Genomic DNA, 27299 nt, shown 5'->3' with positions numbered 1-27299 from the left:
TTTTTTCAGCATTATTCTCATCATTGCTAATGAAAAGTGGAAGTAATTCCGCGAACAGCACGATGGTAGCTCGCGTGGATAACTGTACTAACGACGTTCTGGTGGGCGGTGCGCTTTGCTTTCATGTAAGTCGTCCTCTTGGGTTAAAATAATGGTAAAAAATGCGTTTTAACTAGTATATAATTAATATAAATGAGTAAATTGTAAAAATCAGTACAGTTTTAAGTGATTTTGTGTTTATCAAAACCATCTTAGCTAAGATTGTAAACAAATCATAAACATTTAATATGCCCTAAATTTTCAAAATATTTTTGTCAGTTCAGAAATGAAAAGTTATGAGATACATAGTTATTTTTTTGTAGAGTTACTTTTGCCTCTCGCAAAATAATTTGTGCGGGATATACAGAATGTTTCATCAAAAGTGGGTTCTGTTTAGTATACTGTATTTAGTATACTCCATTAACACATTGTAAGAGGACTCTGGTCAATATATAAAATCTAATGAACTGCCTACTTGTAGCAATCGTGTAATAAAAATCAAACCCGCAAAATTATAATTTGCGTAATTACTGGTGGTAGGACCTCTTGTGAGTACGCGCGGGTAGGTACCACCACGCTGCCTGTTTCAACCGTGAAGCAGTAATGCGTTTCGGTTTGAAGGGTGGGGCAGCCGTTGTAACTATACTGAGACCTTAGAACTTATATCTCAAGAAGGGCGGCGCATTTGCGTTGTAGATGTCTATGGGCTCCAGTAACCACTTAACACCTGGAGGCTGTGAGCTCGTCCACCCATCTAAGCAATAAAAAAAATACAAATATATTTCAATCATACTTTTGTTACCGTGGGGAAAATTAAATGAAATAATGAATTTACTATGTTTAAATTTGCGTTAATTTTCTTATTTTTATTTATAGCGGCTTTTTGCACTTAATTTTGTTCTTTTTGATATTTTCAATTATGTATTTCATATTTTTAACCGTATTGATGAATAAAGAAAGCCGTTTAATTGTTCAGGTTCATGTGCAAGATGAAGGTGCTGGTGGAACATTAGTAGAATGTATAATGGGAATTTCGGCTGATACTATAGTGTTTGTTGAAGATTTAAATCGACAAATTATCCTAGTTTTGCCAACTGCTTCGCTGCTTGGTAAGAATTTGAGTATTAAAATTTCCATACATCGAAACGAACATCAATATAAGCAATTTTTAACAAAGATCATTAACTTGGATATAGGGGTTTCCACACCACAGTTATTAGAAATTTCAAAGTACTAATTCGTGACTGTCATACAAATGAAGTCGTCGTGGCCTTAAGGATAAGACGTCCGGTGCATTCGTATCGAGCAATGCAACGGTGTTCGAATACCGCAGGCGGCTTTTTCTTACATACTTAACAAATGTTCACGATTGACTTGCACAACATCGTGTAATAAAAATCAAACCCGCAAAATTATAATTTGTATAATAACTGGTGGTAGGACATCTTGCGAGTCGGCACGGGTAGATACCACCACCCTGCCTATTTCTGCCGTTAAGTAATAATGCGTTTCGGTTTGAAGAGTGGGGCAGTCATTGTTCTGTAAAAACAGACCTTACAATTCGTATCTCAAGGCAAGGCAGGCAGGTGGCGGCATTTACGTTGTAAATGTCTATGGGCTCCGTTAACCACTTAATATCAGGTGGGCCGTGAGCTCGTCCACACATCTAAGCAATAAAAAATATATACTTGCAAATATAGACACATATAGACATGATCTATACACGGTGACTGAACCTGTTTCAAATTGTCAGACTAAAAAGTTTTAATGGTCGTTTTCAATGAAAAAAATGAAACAATTGGAATTAATTAAGGTTATTTTCCAGGTTGGGTGGTGAGCAGCGGCTGGGTCCGCGTGTACTACCATCGCGGTGAGAGCGTGCGCGTGCAGGGCTGCTCCGACCCGCTGCTGCGGAGACTGGCCAGCGTCGCGCCGCCGCACGCGCATGCGCTCTCCGAGATCACGCTGGAGAGAGGAGCCGCTGCACAACTTGGTCTCTAACATTATTTACATTACTTGTTGTAGGACCTCTTGTGAGTCCGCGCGGGTAGGTTCCATCACCCTGCCTATTTCTGCCGTGAAGCAGTAATGCGTTTCGGTTTGAAGTGTGGGGCAGCCGTTGTAACTATACTAGAGGCCTTAGAAATTATATCTCAAGGTGGGTGGCGCATTTACGTTGTATATGTCTATGAGCTTCAGTAGCCATTTAACACCAGGCGGGCTGTGAGCTCGTCCACCCATCAAAGCAATAAAAAAAACCTGCTTAAATAGAAATCCACAGACAAAAGTAATATAAGACAACTATTGGTGATTATCATCAACATAATAGTAAAAGATAACTCAATAACTGTTTAAATGTTGTATAGTTTTTTTTCGTGCAACTGGCAGCTCTGAATTTAGACACTTGTCAGCTACGGCTATTCCAATTATTATAAATAGAAAGTTGCATAAAGAACGCATTATCATTGTGCCTGCCAATTCCTGCCAACGCCTTCACAATTAAGAGTTTTTTTTTAAGGGATTTTATGACCTGGTAACTAAGACCTTTAAGTCATGTCTTATTTTAATTTATATTCTTATTTTTATGAAAAATGATACTAAGGAGTGAAATCAATTGAAATGAAGATGATTAATTTGTGACATTAATCAACTGGGATGAAATTAAATGAAATGAGATGAGATAATATGGGATGAAATATAACTTCAGTAAAATGGTAGACATTTACTGAGATTTTTTCAGTGGACTTTTCAGAGGATCCCGAGAAGTTACGTCCAGTAGCTTTGTTTCATTTACCCACATTTGTGCATTTTCATCGATATTAAACACTTAATAAACCACCATTATTACACATTTAAACCTGAAGAAACACTAAATAGACAAAATAAAACAAATAGCACAACTCCACTCCTCGCGTTCCCGCCAAAAAGCCTCCACAATTAAGTAAAGATATGCTGAGTTGCCAACTTCGTGGTATATTTGGTCGAAAAAAAAACAGCCTTCGCCTCGCAAACCGCCGGCCTATACGAAAGTGTTACCGAGATCCCGTAAAACATCAATTCAGCATAGTTCATAGGAAATTTTAATAATATTAATTAATGTTAATAATTATGCCTGTTTGAACTAAAAAAAATCTTTGTTATCGAAAACTCTATAGCTTTACATAAACGTTAAAAACAAATCACAAAGTCGGAGTTTTTTTTTTGATCAACTAATATTATGATAAGCTTTATTTGTGATTAATTTTCAGGTTTCCATGTCCAACCAGATGGCTTAGTGACGGCAGTCGAAGGCGGAGGGTGTGCAGATAGAGCTGGCATACGTCGCGGCGCCCGGCTGCTGGAGGTGTGCCGCGCCGCTGTTGTAGCGCTCAACCATGATCAACTCGTAGATCTGCTCAAAACATCTGACCCGGTCACTGTGAGTCCGCACGGTCCCGCTTAACACGCACAACTAACTAGCTATGAGACAGAAAGCAATATTTAACGGCACATATTCGAGTGATAATTCGCGGAATAAATTATTTCTGGTTGACCGATCTAATGTAGCTAATCTTAAAATAACACTTGAAACTCTGTAAGTAACTCTAATGTTACAGGCATATTATTATGATGAGGTCCGCTGTTTTATGTTTTCTATTAGTGAAGAGTTGTATTATAATATCCATTTGTCACAATAATACGTCAAGATACGTATGACGCGTTACGTTTCTGATGCGAGATATATTAATACGAACATATCGAGGGGTGAAAGGCTACTTGGTTTAAGTGACTTTTCGCTTGACACACGAAATTTATCTTTGTAATTAAAGGTCTTATTTGGTATCTATTAGCATCAACAATTCGATGTTTTTAAATGACCTTCAATTATGTTTACATCTATACTAATATATAGAACTACAGTGGTTTTTACGGATGCTCCGTTATAACTACTGAACCATGCATCCGATTGACTTGAAACTTGGTATCCATGTAGAAAATACATGTTATTAATGGATAGGCTAATATTTATATGAGTCTGGACTTCCTACACCAGTTGCGGGGGCGTTAATGATAAGAATCTTTGTGGGGGTGAGATATTATAATGTTAATTTTAAATGCCCAGCAAAGCGGGTACCCGTCCGCTAGTCATTCAATATAGCTGAAAAAGTTTTTTTTTAAATAATATTTTTACCAAATTTTAAACATTAAATGGTTCTCCTGTTGAAAAATGCCGCATAAACCAAATAGCGTTTCACCGCTCGATGTAAATGAATGTCGCAGGTGCGAGTAACGTTCGCGTCGGGTCTGAAGTGTCAGTGCGAGACCGGCGGCGAGGAGTGGGCGGCGCAGGCGCGGGCCGACGCGCAGCAGCCGGCGCGCGGCCGCCGGGCCTACGAGCGCGGCCACTCGCCGCCCAGATCCGACAGTTCCGGATACGGCACAGGTCCGACACCTATTCACATGTACTCCTACTTAAAAAAGGCTAGCATTAAAATACTACGACTTTTATGAACAAACAGGGGACCAATTGGACGTGGGTCTCATTCAGATTGTAATAGCTTAGTTTCGATAACCGATAGTCGATAGTCGAAAAATCATCTGCATTAAAAAAAGTATGCGAAGAATAAATATAATATTTTTTTTCCTATCTATTCTAGTAATCTCAAGGGGTTATTCTAGATTCACCGAGCTAAGTAGGTGAGCTCACAGGGCTCAAACCAGGAGTATTGCTAACACTGGCCCTAGTAAGAGCAGCGCTTCGCAAAATCGACCACCGGATCGGAAACGCGACCCACAGAAGATTTGGCGAGAAACTCAGTGGGCTGTGTCTATGGGTCTGATTCTAATTTACTCGTCGAGCCCTTCGTCGCAAGCGATGGGTTCGCTTGAGGTACCTAAAAGCAACGTTAATGGATCACGAGGATCCGTAATGAGGCTATCAATGGCAGTATTGCTTAAGTATATAATTTCAAAATCAGAAATTTTGATGTTTAATAATAAATATACTGCAGGAGGATCGGGTCGCAGCGGTCGACGGTCGCCGGACGGTGTGCGGCGCCGCTCGCATGACGACTCGTCGCCGCGCCACTCTCGGCAGAAACGCTCCTCCGCTAATACCAGCTCGCTTACGGTAACTAAACACCTTATTACATACAATACCGCTACTGTTAATTAAGCAGTAACTAGTTGAAATGCCCAAAACAACTTAGAGCAGCTGAAAAAACGAATGAAAGCTGCAACTAGGGTTATCACCTTTTTTAATACGCTTTTATTAGCTTCAGATATATGTATGTATGTTTGTAACGGAATCTTTGAACATGATTTTGACCCCCTTCAAAACATCGGACTAACTCGAAATTCGGCATAATAATTATTTTAAAAAAAATTGAAAAAATTGAAATTCAACAAAAAAAATTAAAAAGTAATAGTTTAAAAAAACTAACAAAATACGCTTACTTTTATTTTATAATAAAATCATTTTTTCTTACACTATTTTTAATTCAAATTTATTAAAATTTCTTTTCTGTGTTTTACTTGGATTTTCTTTAAAAGCCTATTTTTAGTTTTTTTAATACTATTATTTATTTATTTTTTCTGCATTATCGATTATCTAATAACAGGAGGAACTGATGCGGCTGATGGACGCGGAGCTGGGGCCGGGGCGCCTGGAGAGCAGCGCGGCGCCGCTCCCGCTGCCCGACGCCACCGCGCTCGACTGGGCCGCGCTCGTGCACACCGCCACGCGCGCCATGCTGCAGGTACCTTACACTCATCTGCTTCTTGTTCATCTAACCAATCAGCGTTTATAATTTGACGAACTTATACCTTTCTACTGCTGGTAGGACCTCTTGTGAGTCCGCGCGTGTGGGTACCACCACCCTGCCTATTTCTGCCGTAAAGCAGTAATGCGTTTCGGTTTGAATGCTGGGGCAGCCGTTATAACTATACTTAGGACCTTAGAACTAATATCTCAACGTGGGTGGCGCATTTACGTTGTGGATGTCTATGGGCTCCAGTAACCACTTAACACCAGGTGGGCTGCGAGCTCGTCCACCCATCTAAGCAATAAAAAAAAAACGGTGCGATATCGTAACAATGCTACCACGTAAGTGTACTAATAATATTTCTAACTATCCGCGTTCCCATCATACGAACTCAAATAATCCATACTACCTGGAGCCACTGCGTTCATCCACAGTGCGTTTCCAGAGATCATTTTTGCCACGTACCATCCGGCTTTGGAATGAGCTCCCCTCCACGGTGTTTCCCGAGCGCTTTGATATGTTCTTCTTCAAACGAGGCTTGTGGAGAGTACTTAACGGTAGGCAGTGACTTGACTCTGCCCCTGGCATTGCTGAAGTCCATAGGCAATGGTAACCACTTACCATCAGGTGGGCCATATGCTCGTCTGCCTACAAGAGCAATAATTTTGTTTTAATTATTAAATGTTTTGCAAGATGTCTTACTTAAAACAAAGTTAGAAAAACAACTCGACATTAAATACTAGCAATCAGCCCTACATAACCTTGAAATTAATATAGATTTCCTTACAGATCTGCGAAGAACATCAATATCCATCAATAGATAATACTGATCCTGCTTTGGAAGCTCTCAGCACGGAACCTATAAACGATTCCTGGTCTGACGTCACACAAGTGAGTTCGTTTGGAATGTATTTTTCGATAGGAAACTTTTACTAGTAGATATGAGATAGAATAAAATAAAGATAATCTCAGTAAAAGGGTGTCTATGTGGTGGCGGTACGGTACAAAACTGTACACTCATCATCATCTCAGCCTATCCACTGTCCATTGCTGAACATAGGCATATCTAATTGATGTACAATGCGGCATTAAACATAAAACAGTACATTAACAAAAAAAAATCACACAACTTCGCTTCTCACGTCCCCCAATAAGTCTTCGAAAACAATACTATTGTTGAAAAGGCGAAAACCATTCTGAGCTCTGTATACAGGGTGTATTAGAATTATTTTCAAGAACAAATACAGTGAAGCTTAATCAGTGAAGAGTAAAAACAGAAGTGTTCTCTCGTGATTTTTGTTTATTACTTTTAAAGCCTAAATATTTCAATTCTTTATAACATCAAGAAAACAAGGTAACCTTAGGGGCCCGTTAAATAACGATGTTAATAACAGAATTCAAATTACGGTTTTGTTGGAAATTTTTCTTACGTTCCAAGTAGCCATGTTATTGAACAAGACGCATTGTTCGTGAAGATCTTTAAAACACCTAATTCGGCTTGTTGTGTTTGTAGGTGAGTCCGCAGCCGACGGCGAGTGCGGGCGCGGGCACGCCGAGTGCGTGCGCGTGTGCGTGCGGGCTGGCGTCGCGCGTGGCGGCGCTGGAGGCGGACCACGCCGCCGCGCAACGCCACCGCCACCAGCTCGAGGACGAGGTCATTATGAACACTACATACAGTCTGTTCTAAAAATGCTCATCATCATTATCCTGCCCTTTTCCCAGTCACCTGGGGTCGGCGCAACATGTTTTCTCCTTCCATACTCTTCTATCATATACCATTTCTTCGCTCACTCCCCTCCTACCCATATCGTCTTTCACACAATCCATCCATTTCTTCTTAGGTCTACCTCTTCCTCTAAATCCTTCCACATTCATAGTTAACACTCTCTTAACAACCTCATTTTCATTTCGTCTCATCACATGTCCGTACCATCCCAAACGTGCACTCCTCAGCTTCTCTGTCACAGGTGCCACTTTCAGACTTCCTCTAACATATTCATTTTCACTCACATTTTCACTGTTCTAAAAATGCTGCTAGTAGAAATCCATCCAGATCGTTCGGAACATCTTTTGTTTACTTCACTGTACTCGTCTTCACGTATTATTGCCATTCATTGCAGTAGATGGGCAGCTCGTCTACGATCGCACTGAAGGGAAGAGATTAACGAAGCTCTTAGTCGTCAATAAACTTATCAACCAATTGAATTCATAATATCGACTTTATAACTGTAATATTCGCTTCGAAATGAAAAAAAAAATAGAAATTTATATTGTTTGTCACTAAATCGAAAAGGTCGCTAAACTAATTTCAAATTTCTTCAATTGAATTGTCAGTGTGTTATTGATTCGTGATTATATACCTACCAACGAATCTAAAAATAAACTTGTAGTTAATAGCCCAAAGACTGAAAGTCTAGAACGATTCAGGCAACTACTTATTTCGGGAAAATGCAATGTATTTCATTGACCTTTCATTATAACTTTAACGAAGGTGAAACCGCGAAGCACGTCTAGTAACAAATAGAATAGCTCGATGAAGTCTTAAGAGACCGTTTAATCTTGTATTGCTTATACAAAATTATGAATACAGGTACGTCGTCTCCGTCGGCACAACGCGAGACTGCGCGAGGAGTCTGCTCGGGCCGTGCTGCAACTGCGCCACTTCACGCAATGGTTGAAGAGGACAGTCGACAGACAATAACCCATACATCGAATCCTGAACAAGGGATTACATCTCATAAGCAAAAGGTTCGTTTAATCTATCAATATGTTTAAGGGAACGTACTGAAAATTTTATTTTACATATAGTATAGTACATACAGTAGCAGTAAACTCAACCCAATTTCAGTATAAAATCGTTATTTTTTAACTCACTAATTATTATGGATAGCCAGTGAATGATATAAATGTAATGAACAAAACAAAATAGCAAACATGTAAAATTTAAGAGTAATTTTTGAAGTGAAACTTCTTTAGGTGCGTTGAGAGTTAAATTTAAGTCGCGACAGATTCGTTATGACCAGAGAGAAAAGATACAATTTAGTGCGAGCGAGAGTGAAAAAATAGACAGAGCGTCTCACGAACTAGTCGCGACCGTCGAGAGAGAGAAAGGAAAAGCGAGCTAGGTCGTTTCCCTTGTACACAACATTCCCTATTACAAGAGATATTTGATTTAAGAATAAAAATGAAGAAAACCACAATACTAGACACCGCAAAAGAAGTTTCACTTCTTTCTCGTGTACCAAGTTGCACGCGCACAATTTTGTTTTTGAGTCCTCTACAATAATGTTGTAACTCGATAAAACAACAGAAGATAATGTGCTCTGTTAAAAACATAATGATGTCTATTGCTCTTATTAGAGTGGTTACAACCTTTGCAGTTCGCATCGTTAATGAACACAGCCGAGCGCGGCTGTTGACCTTTTGTCGAGTTTTGTACAGTTGACATTGCGGACATATGCCCTAAAATTTTAATATCCACAATCATCTATATGTATATGTACGGTGAAAAGATAAGAATAGATAAGATTATGGTCATTCAGAATTCAATTATCATTAAAGTATTTATACAAACAATAAGAGTGACTAATAAAAAAAACAATAGATTAAGAACCAAAATATTTAAGATTAATACCATCGATTTAAGGCTATTCACATGATAGTAATCAAATTTTATTAGTTAATTAAAATGAAAATCAAATTAATTGTATTTCGGATTATAATACGTCAAATCCCTTTTATCGCAATATCCACGTTGTCTAATATTATCGTATATATTTTTGATATAATTCCATAGTAATAACAAGTGTTTTTGTTGAAGAATCTAGAACATAAAAATAACGCAAAACAAAATATTTCTGTGTGAAATATCCTCCTAAATTATTTTTATATCAACGTTGAATTCAGAAATTAAAATACATAAAATTTATAAATTTTACGTCAAGTTCACGCTCAAGTCACTAGTCGCAGTGATGTCCGCATGGGGGCTCGCAACGCCCATGGTATTGTCGTTGTTAATATTCAACTACGCTGTCCGTGGTACCATCCATCTGTCATCTTAAGGAGTAAAATAATTAAAATAAAACCGTTTAACTGTTTCTGAAGTTGGGTTGAATTGATCTTTAGTACACTATTTTTATTTTATAAGTATACAAATAAATGAATTTAAAGAAAACCTTATGAACATACTGAATCGATTAAATGAACATTATGAGATGGTGGTGAGATGGAGATTGAGTTACAGATAATAGATAATAAGGTTGTGAATTTCAACCTCATAATGCTACTTATATTTCAATTATAGTTGAAATTTACAGCAATCGCAAACGCTATTCGTAAATACGTATGACCCTTAAAACACCAAGCGATGAAAATTAATCTTATGAAATAAATAATATAATAATTATATATATATAATAATTATACATATTTATATAGTACGAGACGATGTTTCTGCGCTATGTCTTATGAATTCTGTGCCTTTCGTGCTTCTAGTGAAGCTTTTGTGTTTGCGTAGAATTTAAAAACGTTTTGAACAACAATATAATGTGTTGAAATAATATTGTTTGTACATTTGTTTGTTATCGATGCATTGCTAAGTAGGAATTGTATGGTTATTATCTCAACTGGCTTATACCGGAATACCGGAAGATGAAATATGAATATCGCCGATTCGACAAAATTGTACCAATAATCACGTTTGCGTGTCTCATACGTCAAAGGTCACCTGTCAGCTGTCAACAACTAACCATCGAGAAATGGGACGGAGTTGAAATTTGGTCTTTTTATACCGGGATGCCGGTAGGTGAAATATGAATATCGCCATAGGTCAAATTCGACAAAACTGTACCGATAATCCCGTTTGCGTGTCTCTTACGTCAGCTGTCAACAACTAACCATCGAGACATGGGACGGGGTTAGAATTTCGTCTTTTTGGCGGGAACACGAGGAACGAAGTAGTTTGAATATTTTTATTTTGTCTATTTCGTGTTTCTTCAGGTTTAAATATATAATAACGGTGGTTTATTAACTGTTTAGTGAAAGTGCACTAATAAGGGAAAGTGATGCAAAGCCTCCGGACGTAACTTCTCGGGATCCTCCAAAAAGTCCCTTGAAAAGTCTCAGTAAATCTCATTTCATTTAATATCATGCCAATTGATTAAGTTTCTTTCCTTTTTTTTAATTCATAAACTGTAAATAATGAAAACAGCGAATTATAAAAATCTTATTACTCGACGCTGGCTAATGCATAAACCGTGCTGGAGCCAAAAAATAAAGAAGAAGACATGGCACGGCTCCGACCAAAACTTTCACTTAAAACGGTTAAATAAAAAAAAAAGTGTGTGTGTCCGCTCCGACGCACGACTGGAGTTTACTGGATATAAAAAATTAAACGAAACAATACGAGAAATAGTTCTATATTACGACAACACGATACACTACAGATTATTAACAAATTAACGAGACACAAAACAAACGACTAACAAATATATGAAAATACAATAATGAGAGAAACGCGCGATCAGTACGAGGCTTTGTGGCGGACTGCCGGCGCAGCAGCCCGGCGTCACCTGCAATAACGCGGCCGCGCGTTGGCTCCTGATTGGCGCCAACGAGCCAATCAGGCGCATAACGCATTTCGTGTGACATGCTAGTACGATTTTGATTGGCGCGCGCACGCATCACGCAATCAGGAGCCAATCAGGCGCATAACGCATTTCGTGTGACATGCTAGTACGATTTTGGTCCCCATAATTTTCATACCCCGGGCCTATATATGTAAATCGATTCTAAAGGAGTAAACTCCAAAAAAGTATCTGACCGATACGTGACCTTTTGACGTTTGAACATTGCGTCTATACCAACCTTTTTTGATACACATCGACGCCACAGTATAATACATTTGGAATATTATTCAAATCTAAATCTTCGTCGTACATCCATATTCTGTATTTAAGTTTTTTCTAAAATAATTCATAAAGGTAATGAATACTTCAACGTGAGTATCACAATAGGAGCTTCATTCTTAAGGATCATGCATTAAATAAACTGCTAAAATTTTTCAGATTTCAATTGTTAAGATTTATTTATTTATTTATCCATATAATTTAACGGTACATGCATCGATGTGTTAAATAATTTAGAATAATTAAGTAAGGATTTAAATCTGTAAGGTGAACACCAATTAGCGTAGGATAAAATTAAAGTAAAAAACTTGATTTCTTAACATGTGAGGTGTTGAATATATAGCAGTGTGGCTTCTTAAAAATAAGGAAAGGGCATATAAATACCTATGGCTTTGATTAGTGTTTGCTTAGACAATTAACCGTCATTTAAAACATCGGCACTTAAAATCGCATAAATTTGTTTTTTATTATCCACTGTCAAAACATTGCTGAGGACAACGTTTATCCGCAGTAGGGAATAATATTTTTTGTAATATATATAGTAGTGTTGGTGTGCTCTATAATATTTAAACGCGAAAATATTTAATTTGAAACCCTGAAAACTTTTGTTTTCTGAACGCCACGTTGTCAAACGAATTTTTAATCTAAAAGCCTGTGAAACAATACAATCAGTGCAGAATTACAATAAACTGATAAAATGTTGTGCAAAAAAATCCTTCTAAATATCAAAATGATTTTCTATATATTATTATTTTCATTCTGAAATATATTTGCAGTACCTCAGTAAGTACATGCTCTGAATATAAATATTTTGTAACTTACTTTAAGAAACTCTTTCGTCTTGGTTGTATTATTGTAACTGTAAATATGAGTCTCAAAATTTTAGTTAATTCTGAAAGCTTTATTAGAAAGTTAGTTAGTTTTCTCTCTCGATTGAATAAGCGACGTGCTCTGGAAACTTTGTGTTGCTAATCGGAGTAGCGACGAGACAGACTTATTAGTATTATCAATAATTATCAATAAGTAATTAACATAATAATTTCTTATCTGTCACATAAAAAGATAGATAAAAAAAAAGTAAAAATTAATATAAATGTTTAATGGTTTGTTATTCAATATTTTGAGACGATTTAAGCGATAGCTACTGAGAAATCGCCAAAATCGTTTACCCAAATTAAAACTATCATAAATTTACAATACTTTTTTTACCGCTTAAAAAGGTAAACATTTATGTGTGAGGTCTTAGTAAATTTGAACTAGATTACTTGACTCAATTTTGTAATTATTTTTAAAGTCCGATAGCAAAATTCAAAATTTGTAAACACATAATTCATGCACATACCGGTTTATGACGTCACATGACGAATGCAATTGCGGGCGGACGTGTGAGAGGTAATCGAAATTCTGCTTTCACATATGAATGTTTTTTTAAACGCTTAAGCTGCCTCGTGTATTTTTTTATTTATTATTTATGTACTCGATCGATTTACATAATAATTATCGTATTTAGCTGATAAATACAGCTTTAAAATAAATCAGTCAAAAGCAAAAAAACAACTACCAAAATATTTTTGCGCATAATCCGGACGTGTGACTGCCGATATGAATCTACGAAAGGCAAGCTATTTGTTAAAAATAATGAAATGCTTTAACTTATAACTTATTATAATTTCTCGGTATAAGTAATTTAATAGTGACTTTTTTTTTGTAATGCATAATTTTCTTATAAATAATTTATTCTCTAATCAAATTTTCGATTTTTTTTTTATATTTGGCTAAGTTGTATGTCGTATTAAAATTCAGTTAAAAATAAAATTTCATTTATATTTAGTTAATGTACCAAAAGTAATTTATTGTACTTATTAATAAGTCTAAACAATGTTGACATGTTCCTGTTGTTAACTTTTTTTTTTAAATCAAAAACATTTCAATTTTAATATAAAATAGTGGTCAGAAGTGACAACGCTCTAAATCTTAATTTTGGTGATGGGGGTAGATGTTGAATAAAATAAAATGTATAATACACACAATAGCTTAGAACATAATTTAAACTACTTTTACGTTTTGTTGTTACGGACGAAAATTTATTGTAAAGTAATCGAAACTTCGGAAACGTAAAGACAAAATTATACTTTAAAAGTAGTTTTAATTATTATCTCTATAATTCGCGAAAACCGCGGAAAATGCCTTCGAACATCTCTACCATTAAAATGCAAATACATACTGAAATATTCTCAATGCGTGCCCAGTCAGTCATCTTTACACATATTTTATATTTATAATAATCACGTTACACACTTAATTTCGATACATATTATTTTCAAAAATTGTTGTTTAACTATACATGTTTTAAAATATTGCACACGATCAAATACGAAATAGGATATTCTATACGATATTACCTGCGGGCTCCTCTCGTCAAACATTTTATATAGATCTAATGTCGTTTCAATATACCAGTTTAAATGTAACTGAACCTTATATTGACTAACCAGAGAAAGCACAATAAACTATAGAAAAACTACATATTTATATTAATTATGATCAAATTAACAAACATAAAAAAACAACATGTCTCTTTAACCTTAACTTCGTAAGCTGCTAATTAAACTATAAATTGTATAGCAACGTTTATTTTAAAAATTTTAATAAAAAAAATCTCCCACCATGTTTCTTAGAATACTTTTCTTTAATAATGAATATTAGATTAGTTTAAATTTAAATAGTAATATTTGTTTTGTCTTTTCAGCTTGTCCAAATTTTTATGAATTTTTAAAAGTACAATATTTTTTTACAATTTTTACAAAAAATAAAATATTAGCATGTTTCTCTCCAACTCCCATATAATGCATCACATAGAAACAAAATATCAAAATCGTTAATTAAAAAAACTTCAAGTGAAAATTTACCCGTTTTCTTTTCGATTCAATTATAATTAAATGATAGCTCTGAGTTTGTGTTTCGTTAACTAAATGATTAAATATCATGACGGTTATATATTATCAATTGAACACAAACTTCACAAACAAAGTACCTACATAAAATATGTATTTATAATTATATTTGGGCAAGCTTTATAATTAAGAACAAAATTGTTACGTAACCAAAGTAATTACTGTTAACCTCCGTTTTGTACTTGGGTTTTTGTAGCAAGTTCGATATACTTTAAATATTATCGAATACATTCCAATAAATTACCTGTAAACCAGAACAGAGTTTTATTTATACCGCATGTAGCTATATGTACTCATAAATGTCAGGGGATAATTGAGTCGTCTATTATCAAAGGTGGCAATCTGTGCATTTGGACAAAAAAAATTTATTGATATTTCAATACAGATTGATTTGAATATAATCGTCTCCTTCAAAGAATACGGTTCAAAACCTGCATTAAATAAAGGTTAATACTTAACCTGTTATTTATCTAAGATGTCGTTCAGAAGAGTTTTGTGACTGCCAATGGAATACAAAGTCAATAATTCGTTTTTCTGATTTACCAATAATTATCCACAAGTCACATTGCCGGCTTTGATACTAGTCGACTCAATTGTAAGAGCCGTTAATTAGTAATATACAAGTATACAAGTCGGATTGTAAACTGTCAATAAATTGTGAATGGCCAAAAAAGAGGGAGAGAAAGAGTCGTGGCCTAAAGGATAAGACGTCCGGTGCATTCGTGTTGAGCGATGCACCGGTGTTCGAATCTCAGGCGGGTACCAATTTTTCTAATGAAATACGTACTCAACAAATGTTCTCGATTGACTTCCACGGTGAAGGAATAACATCGTGCAATAAAAATCAAACCCGCAAATTTAAATTTGCGTAATTACTGGGTAGGACCTCTTGTGAGTCCGCTGCCGTGAAGCAGTAATGTGTTTCGATTTGAAGGTTGGGGCAAATTCAAATTCAAATTCAAAATCATTTATTTCAACTTAGATGTCAGTATAATACACTTGTTGAATGTCAAAATTAAATAACAATGTTAACTCTACCACCGGTTCCAAAAAAAGCCACAGTCCTGAGAAGAACCGGCGAAACAAACTCAGCGGGCTTTTTTTTTGTTTTTTCTCAAATATTTTCTTTTTTTTTTAAATAAGTAACAATATTTGCAATAAAGGAAAAAACAAGTCAAAAAATACAATTACAAAATAATAATAATAATTAAAAATTAAAAGGCCAGGAGCGAACGCCTCATTCCCACGTAGTGCTATCCAGTAGATAATCCTTAACTTTATAATATGCCCTGTTGCACAAACGTTCCTTGACAGTTTTCTTAAATCTATGAACAGGTAGTAATTGAACGTTTAATGGGATCTTGTTGAAAAGTTGTACACCCAGCCCCCTAAAAGATTTGGCTTATTTTCTTAATTCGAGCCGCCGACAGCCATTGTAACTATACTTGAGACCTTAGAACTTATATATCAAGGTGGGTGGCGCATTTACGTCATAGATGTCTATGGGCTCCATTAACCACTTAACACCAGGTGTGCTGTGAGCTCGTTCACCCAACCAAGCAATAAAAAAAAGAGAATATTATACTTTATTGACACCAGAATATAACTATCATTGAAAATAGGCAGTATTAGCGCTAAGAGCGATCTCAACCGCAGAACCGTTTTCCCTACAGATATTCTGAACAGATACAGCAGGGAAGTCGCATTGTTCTATTATAACCTTTGCACTCGAGGCCTTTTTCGCTGGCGCGAACCAGCAACTCGAGACAGTTTCGGCCAAATGAGATAAACATTTTACAGGTACTTTAATTTTACTTATACAGATTTTTATCTCATTTAAAGGTACATTACGTATACATCAGGTTTTATGGGAGTCTAAAGCACCTGGGACGACTGCTAGAAGTTTGAGTTGCTTTTCTTGTACCTATGTGTATCTCAAGTCCATGCTTACATGGAAAACATCAAGGATTTATAGACTTCATTAAAGATCCAGAGCTAAAAGAATCGCAACCACCTATTGTAACAAAGGTTTTACCCCAATCCAAGAGGATTACAGTTTTTTCTGACATTAGTTTTAATGTAAATAATTTGCGGGTTTCTAGGAAACGGCGTTTTGCAGATGATATGCCACTTGGAAATTAAAAAATTTGTGCTTTAGTCAAAACATTTTATTTTATTCCCCTTTGCTTAATTTCATTCCCGTTCCGTACGTAAAATTTTAGTGGCTTATTACTCCATAAGTAATTTAAAGAATGAAGTGGCTCATAGATAGTGTTACATATATTTTAATCTAGAACACGACAGATAAATAAATTTAGGTTAAATAGAAGTTTTTTTTATTCGACATTTTATTGCGTGATATGAGAATCACTGAGTTGCCCCACATAATGAATTTGACTATTATTTACACTACTAGTTCGACCAGCCCCATGGGTACAGGGTAGCGGGGAGATACGTGCTTCACGCGAGACGCATCCGCTTGCTTCCAGTCTGCCTTGGACGAGTTTTGTCTTTGTTCGTCTGATTTTGTTGACAATTGTTCAACTATGAATGTTCAATTATTTTTAAATTTTACATACAAACTATCCTTAGCTCCAACACTGTGTTTGTAGCACAGATGACCAAAGAATTTAAAGGGTGCATATGGAGAAACCCAGCGCCAGTATAGTATCACATGAACTTCTTGGAATCACTAAACGCAGCTCTGATGTCAAAAGACTACCAGAGCGAGTATTTGCCGACACAGAAAATCGAGAGATCATAATAGGGAACTAAACTATTCAATGGAGAATAGCAGCAGTGTTCTGTGTGCTTAATGCGAGTTTTTTAACGATCTGGATCACGTAAAAGTTATCTCAAAATTGTATGATATTGGAACGTTTGCCTACGTTTGCCCCTAGGAGCGCTGGTCCAACTGCATACAAATTTCAGTTAATTTTTGCGCTATCGAGAACGTTAAAAAACTCGCACTAAGCACACTGAATACACTAGTGTGCTACGTACGCCCGACGGCGTTTATGGTAGAATGTAATTTGTAAGGCCGCAAGAGTAGGTACCTCAATCCTGCCTTTTCTGCCGGGAAGCGTACTGTCCGGTTTGAAAATTGGGATAGCCGTTACATGTACAATGCAATTGAGACTTCGGCCACATATTGAAGGTGGATAGCACGTTGTTGTTTCTTTGGCTCTTTTAATCATTTAACACCAGTTGGTCTATGAGATGTATTACTAACGTACTCAATAAAATTGAAAATAAATAAATACTGAACCACTCAAGTCACATATTTTTAGGGTTATAAAAATGAAACATTTAAATATTTTTCGATCTTTTTTTACTAAAGTCTAAATTTAACTCCAGTAATCACAGAATAATTATAGTAATTACATAAGTAGATATATTATTATATAACAAACTTAACGACAGCATGACAAGGTGACAAAATATAAAACCTAACTTTGATCATACTATATTATTAAGTACATAGAAATACCTAAACTAATGACGTACACAAGTACTATACGTGGGATGCAATAACAGATATATGTGTATGTTGCTTAAAACAATTCGAATTTACCCAGCATGAACATATTATGTACCTATTTATTAATTGGGCACGGAAATGATTCCATGAAATTCCAGTCTCAACAAAGCGAATTTTCTCTATTTTAAATAGATCTCCGATGATTTCTAATTTACGAGGTAGATCAATGTAGATATCTAATGATGGTGACGTTGGCCAAATTCTACATTTAAGCGTTGGTTGCTATCCAGTCGGTGAAGCGGGAAACGCGAGCGTTGACTCCGGGATAGAAAGGATCGGCACATCTGTAGCCCCAGGAGGTGACACCGACAAGAATGTCTCCTTGGTGAGCGAGGGGGCCACCGGAGTCACCTTGGCAGGCGTCCTTGCCTCCGACGTTGAGGATACCAGCGCATAACATGTTCTCAGTGATATCTGGCCAGTTTTCGAAACCGGGCCGAGTCTTCAAGAAAGCGTAACGTTCCACGCAGAGTTGATGGTTGATGATATTTACATCCACATGCTGCAGTTGCTGAGGAGATGGGCCGCCATGCTGTTGAAATGATTAGAAGCGTATTTTTAATCTGTACGGTTTGGCAAACACCTTTTGAATATGAATACCGCAAAGCAATCATTCATTCTGGCTTGAAGGTTAAGATAGTCGGTAGTTCAGTGAAATTGAGGCTTCAATCTAGTATTTTTTTATTACGTTCATGAGTGAACGGGCCAACAGCGCACATCTAAACAGATGTGAAGTTGGTAAGGTACAATTTTACTTGCGAACAGTAATTCACATTACGAAGTACATATATATATGGCAACCGGTAACCGCTCAAAGCCCGAGTTAACCATTAGCTGCTCAACTACGCAACTCATTAAATGCTAACAAAATGCGCGCCAAATCAAATCACATTTACCGTTGTTAAACAACAAGACTTACCGAGAGAGCTCCCCATCCGATAGCAGTGACCACGGCACCATCGGGAACATTATAGTTAGCTCCTGCGATACGAACAGGCTGGATACTGCTCGAATAAACGGCGGGGTTGGACAACCGAATGATAGCAATATCGTTGTCAAGAGTTCGGTGAATGTACTGTGGATGCAGGACAATTTCTCTCACAGCGTGGGTGGTACCACCCGATGAAGCCAGAGAGGTTCCGAGTAGAACACGCCACTGACTAGGACGATCGCCACTGTAAATTTTCACATTGAAAGTTTCAAGATTAATACTTTTATTAATTTTTTTATTGCTTAGTTGGTTGGACGAGCTCACGGCCCACTTGGTGTTAAGTGGTTACTCGTGCCCATAGACATCTACAACGTAAATTCCGCCACCTACCTTGAGATATATAAGTTCTAAGGTCTCAGTATAGTTACAACGGCTGTCCCACCCTTCAAACCGAAACGCATTACAGCTTCACGGCAGAAATAAGCAAGGTGGTGGTACCTACCCGTGCGAGCTCACAAGAGGTCCTACCACCAGTAAATACTTAAATAATCTGAAACTTTACACTTTTATAATATGTTATTTAGACTAAAGTTTATCTGACAGAGGCCTACCAAATTCAATACATATATTTATAAAGAAGTTAAAATAAGTAGGTTTTTTTATTGTATTACTACGCAGTGTACGTACTTCATGAAAAGTTTTTATCTTATGCGAGTACCTATTGTATTGAATGACGGTCAGCCAACAAATCTAGAGTTAAATACATATCTACTTCGTATCGTGTTGTCTTCGTCACGTATTGTCCTTACAGCATCATAGGATAGCCAACGAAACCCTCTCAGATACTAGCGTATGTACTCGTATAATAATAGTATTTAAGTTAAGTAGCTTTTGTTCCGGTAAGGGGGCGAGGGGCATTGTGAGCCCGCCCGGGAGGTACTACCATTCTGTCTATTAGTACCGTAAAGCAGTCCTGCATTCCGGTTTAAAGAGTGAGACAGACGTTAAACATTACAGTTAAGGCATCCAACTCAAGTCCAAAGGTGGATGCCGGTGTTATGTCCTTGGGATCCAGGCTACACTGATGGGTCGTGAACTCACCTACCCGTCTACTGTAAAAAACAGGTCTTACATGAAACAATGGGAAGCGGAGACGACAGTGTTTCTTGTAACGAGAGATCCGCCACAACCCAGTCCCCAAAAAACACCCCACCAGAGGAACTGCATGTTTGCCATGTAAGGATACGTCTCCACCGTTGTAGGAGAACCACCCACGATACGTGTGACACTTCTTGGCACCGCTATATGTAACAAGAAATGCTGTTAAATCTAATTACGATCATTTGTCTTAAATCAACGTGTAAATACAGTGAGCCTTTATGTACAATTATTGGATCTAAGCGATTAGTATCTGCAGTGTGAATTTAATTATTTTTTTAACACCACACGATTAAAAAACACTTTGCAATAATATATGAGACATCCTGTTTATGAAAAATGGGTTAAGTAGTGCCTAGCAATTTTTTTACCACAACGTAATTTTAACCGCATCATATCACAATCTTCATTGCAAATATTAAAATTTTATAAAAAAATAATTTCTACGTGATTATTAAATCTGACTTAAATTACTTATGACGTGATTTTAATATTATTTAGTTATTTTAGGTTTATTTATATTTATTATTTAGTTATAAAAAGTTAAAAGAGAACAAATTAAATTGAATACCTAATGAAAATAAAAATTAAACTTATAACTTACCAACAGCGGCGCCAATGAGAGCCAAAAGTATGATAGTACGCATTCTGGAAGTACGATAGTAGATGCCTGTTATATTTTCATCAAAGGCCCTTTTATACTAAACTTTATCACTTATCCAAGCGGTCATCTAATTTTCATTAATAGATAACGGAACGGATAAAGACGTTCGCCCTAAAACATGGCAAGCCATATTATATTTGTTATTGACGTTACTTTTCATAAAGTCAGTTTCTGAAATTGCTGGGCATTGGCTGTAACGTTTGTAGGTGAAATACCTATTAGTAATATTTTGACTGTTTTGTGGAAATATTTAACAGTGAGATATCATATTTTGAGGTATTCGTTAAAGATGAAGAAGAAATCTAGTTCAAACAATAATCAATTTTATGCAAGACCTAATAATAACTGGCGAGGAGACATTTCGATCAATCGCGATACCACTAATAGCTTTCAATGAAGTCAAGTAGTTAGAGAAGAAGAAAGGAGACAGAGAAAAAAATCTTATGACACAACTCTTCCTTCCCTTCCTCCTTTTTTGCATTATTGCACTGAAAAAAAAAACAGTTAAAACAAAAACAAAAATGTTGGTTGATTTAATACTTTATTCAATATCTGGTGTGCCCTCCTCGTTTTCTAATGCACTCTTCAAGCATGCATGGTACACTCTCCACAAGGTATACCAATGTTTCTAGAGGGATTTATTCCCTGCTTCATTTCAGCACGTTGATTAGCTGTATTTCATTGTACACGGGTTGGTTTGTGCTTCGTACACTGCGTACACAGTGAATCCCACATGTTTCCCATGAGATTTAGGTCCGGACTCTGGGCCAGGGCAACATCTGTATACCAACCAGCCTTCTCTAGAGCCTCTCTGGTAGCCCTAGCTTTATGAGCGCGAGCATTATCATGCATCAAATGGAATTTTGTACCGATTCTCTGTGCATACAGGACCACATGGGGTAACACACAAGTCTCCATTTTTCAGTACATTCGAGTACATACAAATCGTATTGAGTTTCAGTTCATTTCAGAGTCATTCGTATTGAGCGATGTGACTTTTATGTGTTTGAACAAGCACCAGGTGTCTTATCATTTAAACCACGATAACTTTAGGGGTATGAGAACAATTCTACAACTGATGTCGATTTGTCGATAGATATATTTCTCAAAATATCACTATTGTGTATACAATAGTGATATTTTGAAGAGTCATACGAATAACGATTCCTTTTATTTCCAAAGAACAGGTGTGCAAATGAGGAAATTAACAAACAGTTATTTACTATAATCTGATTACTTACATAAATTTTCCAACTACAATTTTAATAATGAGTCTAATTATTTATCTAGTGTATTAAGTATTAGTGAGTTTAATCTGAGATAGTGTTAGATATATTTATTTAAGTTTATTAATTAGTGAAACGAAATGGTTTGATAAGATTTTCGTGGGTTTCCCGAATTCACGCAACTAATAAATAACCACAGTATGGTTATTGCACCCAGAAAATAATGGAAAGTGTATCTCGAGTCAATCTTAAATTATTACAAGTTTTATAAATTAAATTATTAAAAATTAAATTATTAATCAAGTTTCGGTTTTTCAAAGGGAGCCTTTAATTTTCTTTTAATAAGCAAGAATGAATAATATAGTAAAATTATCTTATTTAAAAAAGACCATCACCATATGTTATTTTATGCTATTCTTCATCTATTTGACAGTACTCGTAAAAGAGCACCAGTTCTAATAAGGATAATAAAGATAAGGTCTCAATAAGGATAATATAACTATTTAAATTATTTACATTACATTACATCTACAAACCTGATATTATCTATTCTGCCATATTTATAGTGCCTATTTTAATTATGATGAAAGTGTATGAATACATAGAAGTTTCTTTAATTCGAATTGAGGTGCCCCTTGGCAAACAAGGTAAAGTACCTTATTTAAGCATGGACTAAAATCCAGTCGATAAATTGAGAAACACGAATGTTGACTCCTGGTTGCAATGGATCGCTGCATCTGTAACCCCAAGAGATGATACCGACGAGATTGACTCGTTGGTGAGCCAGAGGCCCGTCGGAATCACCTTGGCAGGCGTCCTTGCCTCCAACGACGACGATACGAACGCACAACATGCTGTCAGTGACATCGGGAAAGTGTTCGAAACCAAACTCTTCAGGAGAACATAACGGTCAGCGCAGAGACTTTAGTTAATTATATTTACATCCACATGTCACAATTCCGCAGAAGATGGCCTGCTCTCTGTGTATTCTTAGCTGTTTATCTCACATGGTGGCGAGGTCAGTTTTCCTTATTTTACTCCTGCACCTCGCCCTGTCTTCGACATCATCGTCAGTAAAATAGCATTCCCTCTTGTCCTTTAGCACTATATATTTTCACCTTGTCCTGCGTGTTCCGTTAGGTCTTCGTACGGTGAGGTCGAGCAGCAGTGCCAAATTTCCTACGTAGTCAGTCAGGTGGCCTCCTTTTTGCGTGACCATACCATCCCAGCCTACTCTCCTGCATTTTGTCAGCGATGTCACACACATCGAGACTTCCACGCACGTACTCATTGCGGATTTTACAGAGCCTATATTGACTATACTGAGACCTTAGAACTATATCTCAAGGTGTGTGGCGCATTTACGTTGTAGATGTCTATGGGCTCCAGTAACCACTTAACATCAGGTGGGCTGTGAGCTCGTCCACACAGCTAAGCCATAAAAAAAAAAAAAGAGCCTGGTCACGCCGCACATCCACCTCAGCATATTTATTTCAGCAACTTGGATGGTATGTACTTTCCTTTGGGTTGCCGCCCGTGTTTCGCTGCCGTACATAAGAACTGGCCTTTTTTTACCTTTGAGAGATTACTGGGGGCCCAGAGGCCTTTCCAGTTTTACCAAGGCAGGTGGGAGAGCAAGGGCTCGGCCAGGGTGGGATTTGCTAATAGCTACCCGAGCGCCTCCAAAGGAGATCAAACAACTCAAGAGTAGCTGCTTTGCGAATGAATCTACTACCGGATCGGAATCGCGACCCGCTGAGAAGATCCAGCGAGAAACTCAGCGGGCTGATGTTTAGGTTAGGTTGCACGTCGAACTCTTTGCCGAGTTCGACGAGTACGGTTACCAGGGTCCCTACTCCTAGTGTTAGAGCTAAAGGTGTAATGCAAGGGTTATAAGATCTGTATCTGTAGATAGTTATGTTGGCCTTCTGGGCGGCTAAGTTATTATCTATGAGGGTGGCAATAGACCGTTATTTTTCTGCATAGACTACATATTTCACGTAGACCCACAAAAAGTAGTCAAGCGGTGGAATTTCACGCGACCTCAATGGTCAGTTGATGTCGCCACCACACAAGAAAGAAGAAGCCTTCGAATTTCTCATCCAATAATTTTAATGTTTGCAGTGCTGTATGGCAAAAGGCGCCGTCCTGTGATCGTTGGGTTTTAGCTCTTGGGTTAATTGAACTTTGTATGACTAAAAACCCAAACCTCTGTGTAAAAACCCAAATCTGTAAGGCTAAAAATCAAAATTCGCCGAGTTGATGTCGTAGAAAGACTTGCGCACGACGCGGAATGCACTATCTGGGGTTTCCTCGCACACTGTCCCGAAAGGCAATAATATTCTCTTCAATGTTGGGTTTCTTTGACATACAGGACAGGTACTGCTTCATCGATCAACGAGCCGGTTGTCTCAATTTTTTTTTTTATAAAACGGCAGATTGTGGACTCTGCAGGACGGCCATGAACGCCATAAATTGGACGCAATGCACGGAAAATTAGGCGAACAGAGGACTCTTCTTCTTCTTTCTTTCCCATTACCCTCTGCTGGGGTGTAGGGCTCGAATCAAATCCTTCCATTTACATCGGTCTTAGGCAGTCTAACTCCTCCCACGTCATGCCCAAGACGCCTAGCTCCTGCTCCACCGAGCGACGCCAAGTTGTTCTGGGACGGTCTCTCTTCCTTTTGCCAGACACTTTCCAGGTCAGTGCTCTCTTGGATAGGTGGTTGAATAGAGCACTGATTTTGATAATAAATTTTACCAATTTTTACGCGTTATTGATGCGTGTAGCGTTCCATGATTTAGTGTTTCTTCAGGTTTAAATGTGTAATAACGGTGGTTTATTAACCGTTTAGTATCTGTGAAAGTGCACAAATGTGGGAAAATTAAAAATTCGCTGAGCCGCTGAACGTAACTTCTCGGGTTCCTTCAAAAAGTCCACTGAAAAAATATAAGTAAATGACCACCATTTTACTGAGATTATATTTCATCCCATATCATCTCATCTCATTTCATCTAATTTCATCCCAGTCGATTAATGTCTCAAATTAATCATCTTCATTTCATTTCATTTCACTCCTTATTATCATTATTAATAAAAATAAGATTAAAATTTAAAATAGGACTTGACCTCAATGTCGTAGTAACCAGGTCATAAAATCCCTTAAAAAATGTATTAAGTGTATAATCTATGATTAAACTAATCTGTGATAGTAACTAATTTACTAATCTGTGCATAAAACATTAAAATTTTGTTTTGATTTCTTTTCAAATTGTGAAATTAGTAGGTAGTACTTACCTATCTAGGAATAAATGTGTTTTGATGTTTCATAATAAAATACCTATATTTGCTCTAAAATATCTGGCAATTAAAGTCAATGTTTAGTTTATTACCGTGATTGATTCTTGTAATAAAATGGGTTAGTATAAAAATATTGACGTTTATTCTTTTATTCTCCGCTTCCTTGCCTTCTCTTCTTGCACGATTATTATTAATATTTCTTATTGCCCAGCTCATATTACCTTATTATCTCCCTCAATGTTGTCCAGTGTTAAACATTTCCAAGTGAAGAACCATTGGCTCTAACGCTTAAAGATATCAATTTGGTACACTGGGGAACCTTGCTCGAGGAACTGCCAATTCTAGCTGATTGATATTATGGTCAAATCAACCTGACATTAACCTTTCATAGTCAAGAATACTCATAATACACTGTAGGTACCATGTTAATATATCGAGGGCTGAAAGGCTATTTGCTCTAAGCTATATTTCCAATAATACGCGACATTTATCTTTGTAATGGTCTGTTTTATTAGGTACTAGCTGACCCGGCAGACTTCGTAGTACCTCAATCGATATATAAAAGACCTAAACTTTTGTACAAAATAAACCTAAAACAAACAAAAGGAAGCCGTCGGATGGGGGACACATCAAACTAAAAACAAAATTGTTATTTTTATTTAATTCCGAGAATTTTACTATTTATATACCTTTTAAACCTTCTCTGGATTTCTACAAATAATTCAAGACCAAAATTAGCCAAATCGGTCCAGCCGTTCTCGAGTTTTAGCGAGACTAACGAACAGCAATTCATTTTTATATATAGATGAGCATAAAAAAATTTGATGTTTTAATTGAACTTCAATTTAGTCTATTCAAGGAAGTCTATTCAATTCTGAAGGAAGTTTGTTTTTGGGATAATATTTGTTCCAAATTTTAAACTTAATGGCCCTCCTGTAAAGTTGCAAAATGTCCCTTAAAACAAATAGCATTTTACCCCTCAATATGATAAATTATTTAAGAAATTCATATTGTTAAATTTGTATAAATTGTAATTTTATTTTTATTTCTTAATATATTTCCAGATACATATAGCATGAAGGTGGGAAATCAAAGACCTCAAAAAGAAATTTACATAATTGAAATAAAACCAAGTTTATCTGGTACATACCCACAGTTTATAGACTCACAAGGCATTCCTCTACAGATTTTACAAAACGTAAATATTGGTTATAATAATTGTAGTCTACTGGGAAAATAAAAGTATCTTAGTTGATCATTCAACTGCTAAAAACTTTAAAAGATTAAATATTCATGAAACTGAATGATTGCTTTATGTTTTTTTTTAAAACAGCAATCACAACAGATCAACATAAATTAATTAGTCCTTTTCACATAAGAATCTACTTTTAACTAATAAGAAAATGTTAAAAAAATTTCAGACCCCCCTACATGTAGTAACAAAAGACGATCAATACTCATCAATTCCATCAATAAGTTATAAGTCTCAAGACCAGATGAATGTTACTCTTGGTGAGTTAAAAATGAATTTAATTTGGAAAGCCCACAGCATTGTAAATTATGAAAAAAAAATGGAGCTGTTCATTCTATAGGTTTCTATAGTTCATTAGATTTGACTTGTGATTTTAATATCCATTTTTAATTTAAACAAGGAAATTTACAATTATGTTATGTTAGATATCCTACCTACCATAAAAAGCAAGAAGTGTATGTGTGTAGTGACAATTTGAATATTGTTGTCCAATACTACTGTCATTAAAATCACAAATTTATATTTAAAACTTACAGGACTAGATCACATACAAGTCAGAGGATAAAATCTCAATAAATATTTG

General features: G+C 36.4%; 4 protein-coding genes across 9 annotated transcripts in view; 2 read left to right on the top strand and 2 right to left on the bottom strand.

Annotated features, from left to right (window-relative positions):
* The window catches only part of LOC101736540 (signal-induced proliferation-associated 1-like protein 2), a 25999-nt gene extending 7282 nt beyond the window's left edge, over nucleotides 1-18717 (top strand). The window contains exons 6-16 of one of the 3 annotated variants that reach the window (XM_062671494.1): nucleotides 10-125; nucleotides 1016-1148; nucleotides 1865-2032; nucleotides 3288-3457; nucleotides 4300-4462; nucleotides 5031-5149; nucleotides 5640-5777; nucleotides 6573-6674; nucleotides 7297-7437; nucleotides 8374-8531; nucleotides 16486-18717. In XM_062671494.1, coding sequence (XP_062527478.1) covers nucleotides 10-125; nucleotides 1016-1148; nucleotides 1865-2032; nucleotides 3288-3457; nucleotides 4300-4462; nucleotides 5031-5149; nucleotides 5640-5777; nucleotides 6573-6674; nucleotides 7297-7437; nucleotides 8374-8484 — 1361 coding nt within the window. In that variant the 3' untranslated portion in view covers nucleotides 8485-8531; nucleotides 16486-18717. Of the gene's footprint in view, nucleotides 1-9; nucleotides 126-1015; nucleotides 1149-1864; nucleotides 2033-3287; nucleotides 3458-4299; nucleotides 4463-5030; nucleotides 5150-5639; nucleotides 5778-6572; nucleotides 6675-7296; nucleotides 7438-8373; nucleotides 14901-16316; nucleotides 16419-16485 lie in introns of those variants that run through there. The other 2 variants (XM_062671495.1, XM_012693251.4) reach the window with 2 other exon arrangements.
* The window catches only part of LOC101736414 (trypsin, alkaline C), a 22254-nt gene continuing 12912 nt past the window's right edge, over nucleotides 17958-27299 (bottom strand). The window contains exons 1-5 of one of the 2 annotated variants that reach the window (XM_062671497.1): nucleotides 22179-22243; nucleotides 20878-21048; nucleotides 20248-20416; nucleotides 19104-19359; nucleotides 17958-18716 (exon numbers count right to left, since the gene is read on the bottom strand). In XM_062671497.1, the coding sequence (XP_062527481.1) occupies nucleotides 18393-18716; nucleotides 19104-19359; nucleotides 20248-20416; nucleotides 20878-20920 (792 nt within the window). In that variant the 5' untranslated portion in view covers nucleotides 20921-21048; nucleotides 22179-22243 and the 3' untranslated portion in view covers nucleotides 17958-18392. Of the gene's footprint in view, nucleotides 18717-19103; nucleotides 19360-20247; nucleotides 20417-20877; nucleotides 21049-22178; nucleotides 22244-27299 lie in introns of those variants that run through there. The other variant, XM_004929468.5, reaches the window with a different exon arrangement.
* Nucleotides 22825-23454, bottom strand: LOC119629243 (trypsin-like). Its single transcript, XM_038014429.1, has 2 exons — nucleotides 23282-23454; nucleotides 22825-23017 (listed from the first exon to the last, which is right to left on the bottom strand). The coding sequence occupies exons 1-2, from the start codon at nucleotides 23452-23454 to the stop codon at nucleotides 22825-22827; spliced, it is 366 nt and encodes a 121-aa protein (XP_037870357.1).
* LOC101735754 (PR domain zinc finger protein 10) overlaps nucleotides 25359-27299 on the top strand; it is a 13032-nt gene continuing 11091 nt past the window's right edge. For all 3 annotated transcript variants that reach the window (XM_004929464.4, XM_004929463.5, XM_012693220.4), the window contains exons 1-3: nucleotides 25359-25582; nucleotides 26529-26662; nucleotides 26886-26976. In XM_004929464.4, the coding sequence (XP_004929521.1) occupies nucleotides 25579-25582; nucleotides 26529-26662; nucleotides 26886-26976 (229 nt within the window). In that variant the 5' untranslated portion in view covers nucleotides 25359-25578. The remainder of the gene's footprint in view (nucleotides 25583-26528; nucleotides 26663-26885; nucleotides 26977-27299) is intronic.

This window comes from Bombyx mori, chromosome 12 (genome assembly GCF_030269925.1).
Source record: "Bombyx mori chromosome 12, ASM3026992v2".
NCBI lineage: Eukaryota > Metazoa > Arthropoda > Insecta > Lepidoptera > Bombycidae > Bombyx > Bombyx mori.
Note: the sequence above shows the minus strand (reverse complement) of the source record. Positions and strands in the feature narration are given on the sequence as shown.

Coding starts and splice junctions, on each gene's coding strand:
- LOC119629243 (XM_038014429.1), bottom strand. CDS start 23,454: ATGAGTACGTGCGTGGAAGTCTCGATGTGTGTGACATCGCTGACAAAA. Junction 23,018..23,281: donor AACGGAACACGCAGGACAAG/GTGAAAATATAT, acceptor TGTCACTGACAG/CATGTTGTGCGTTCGTATCG.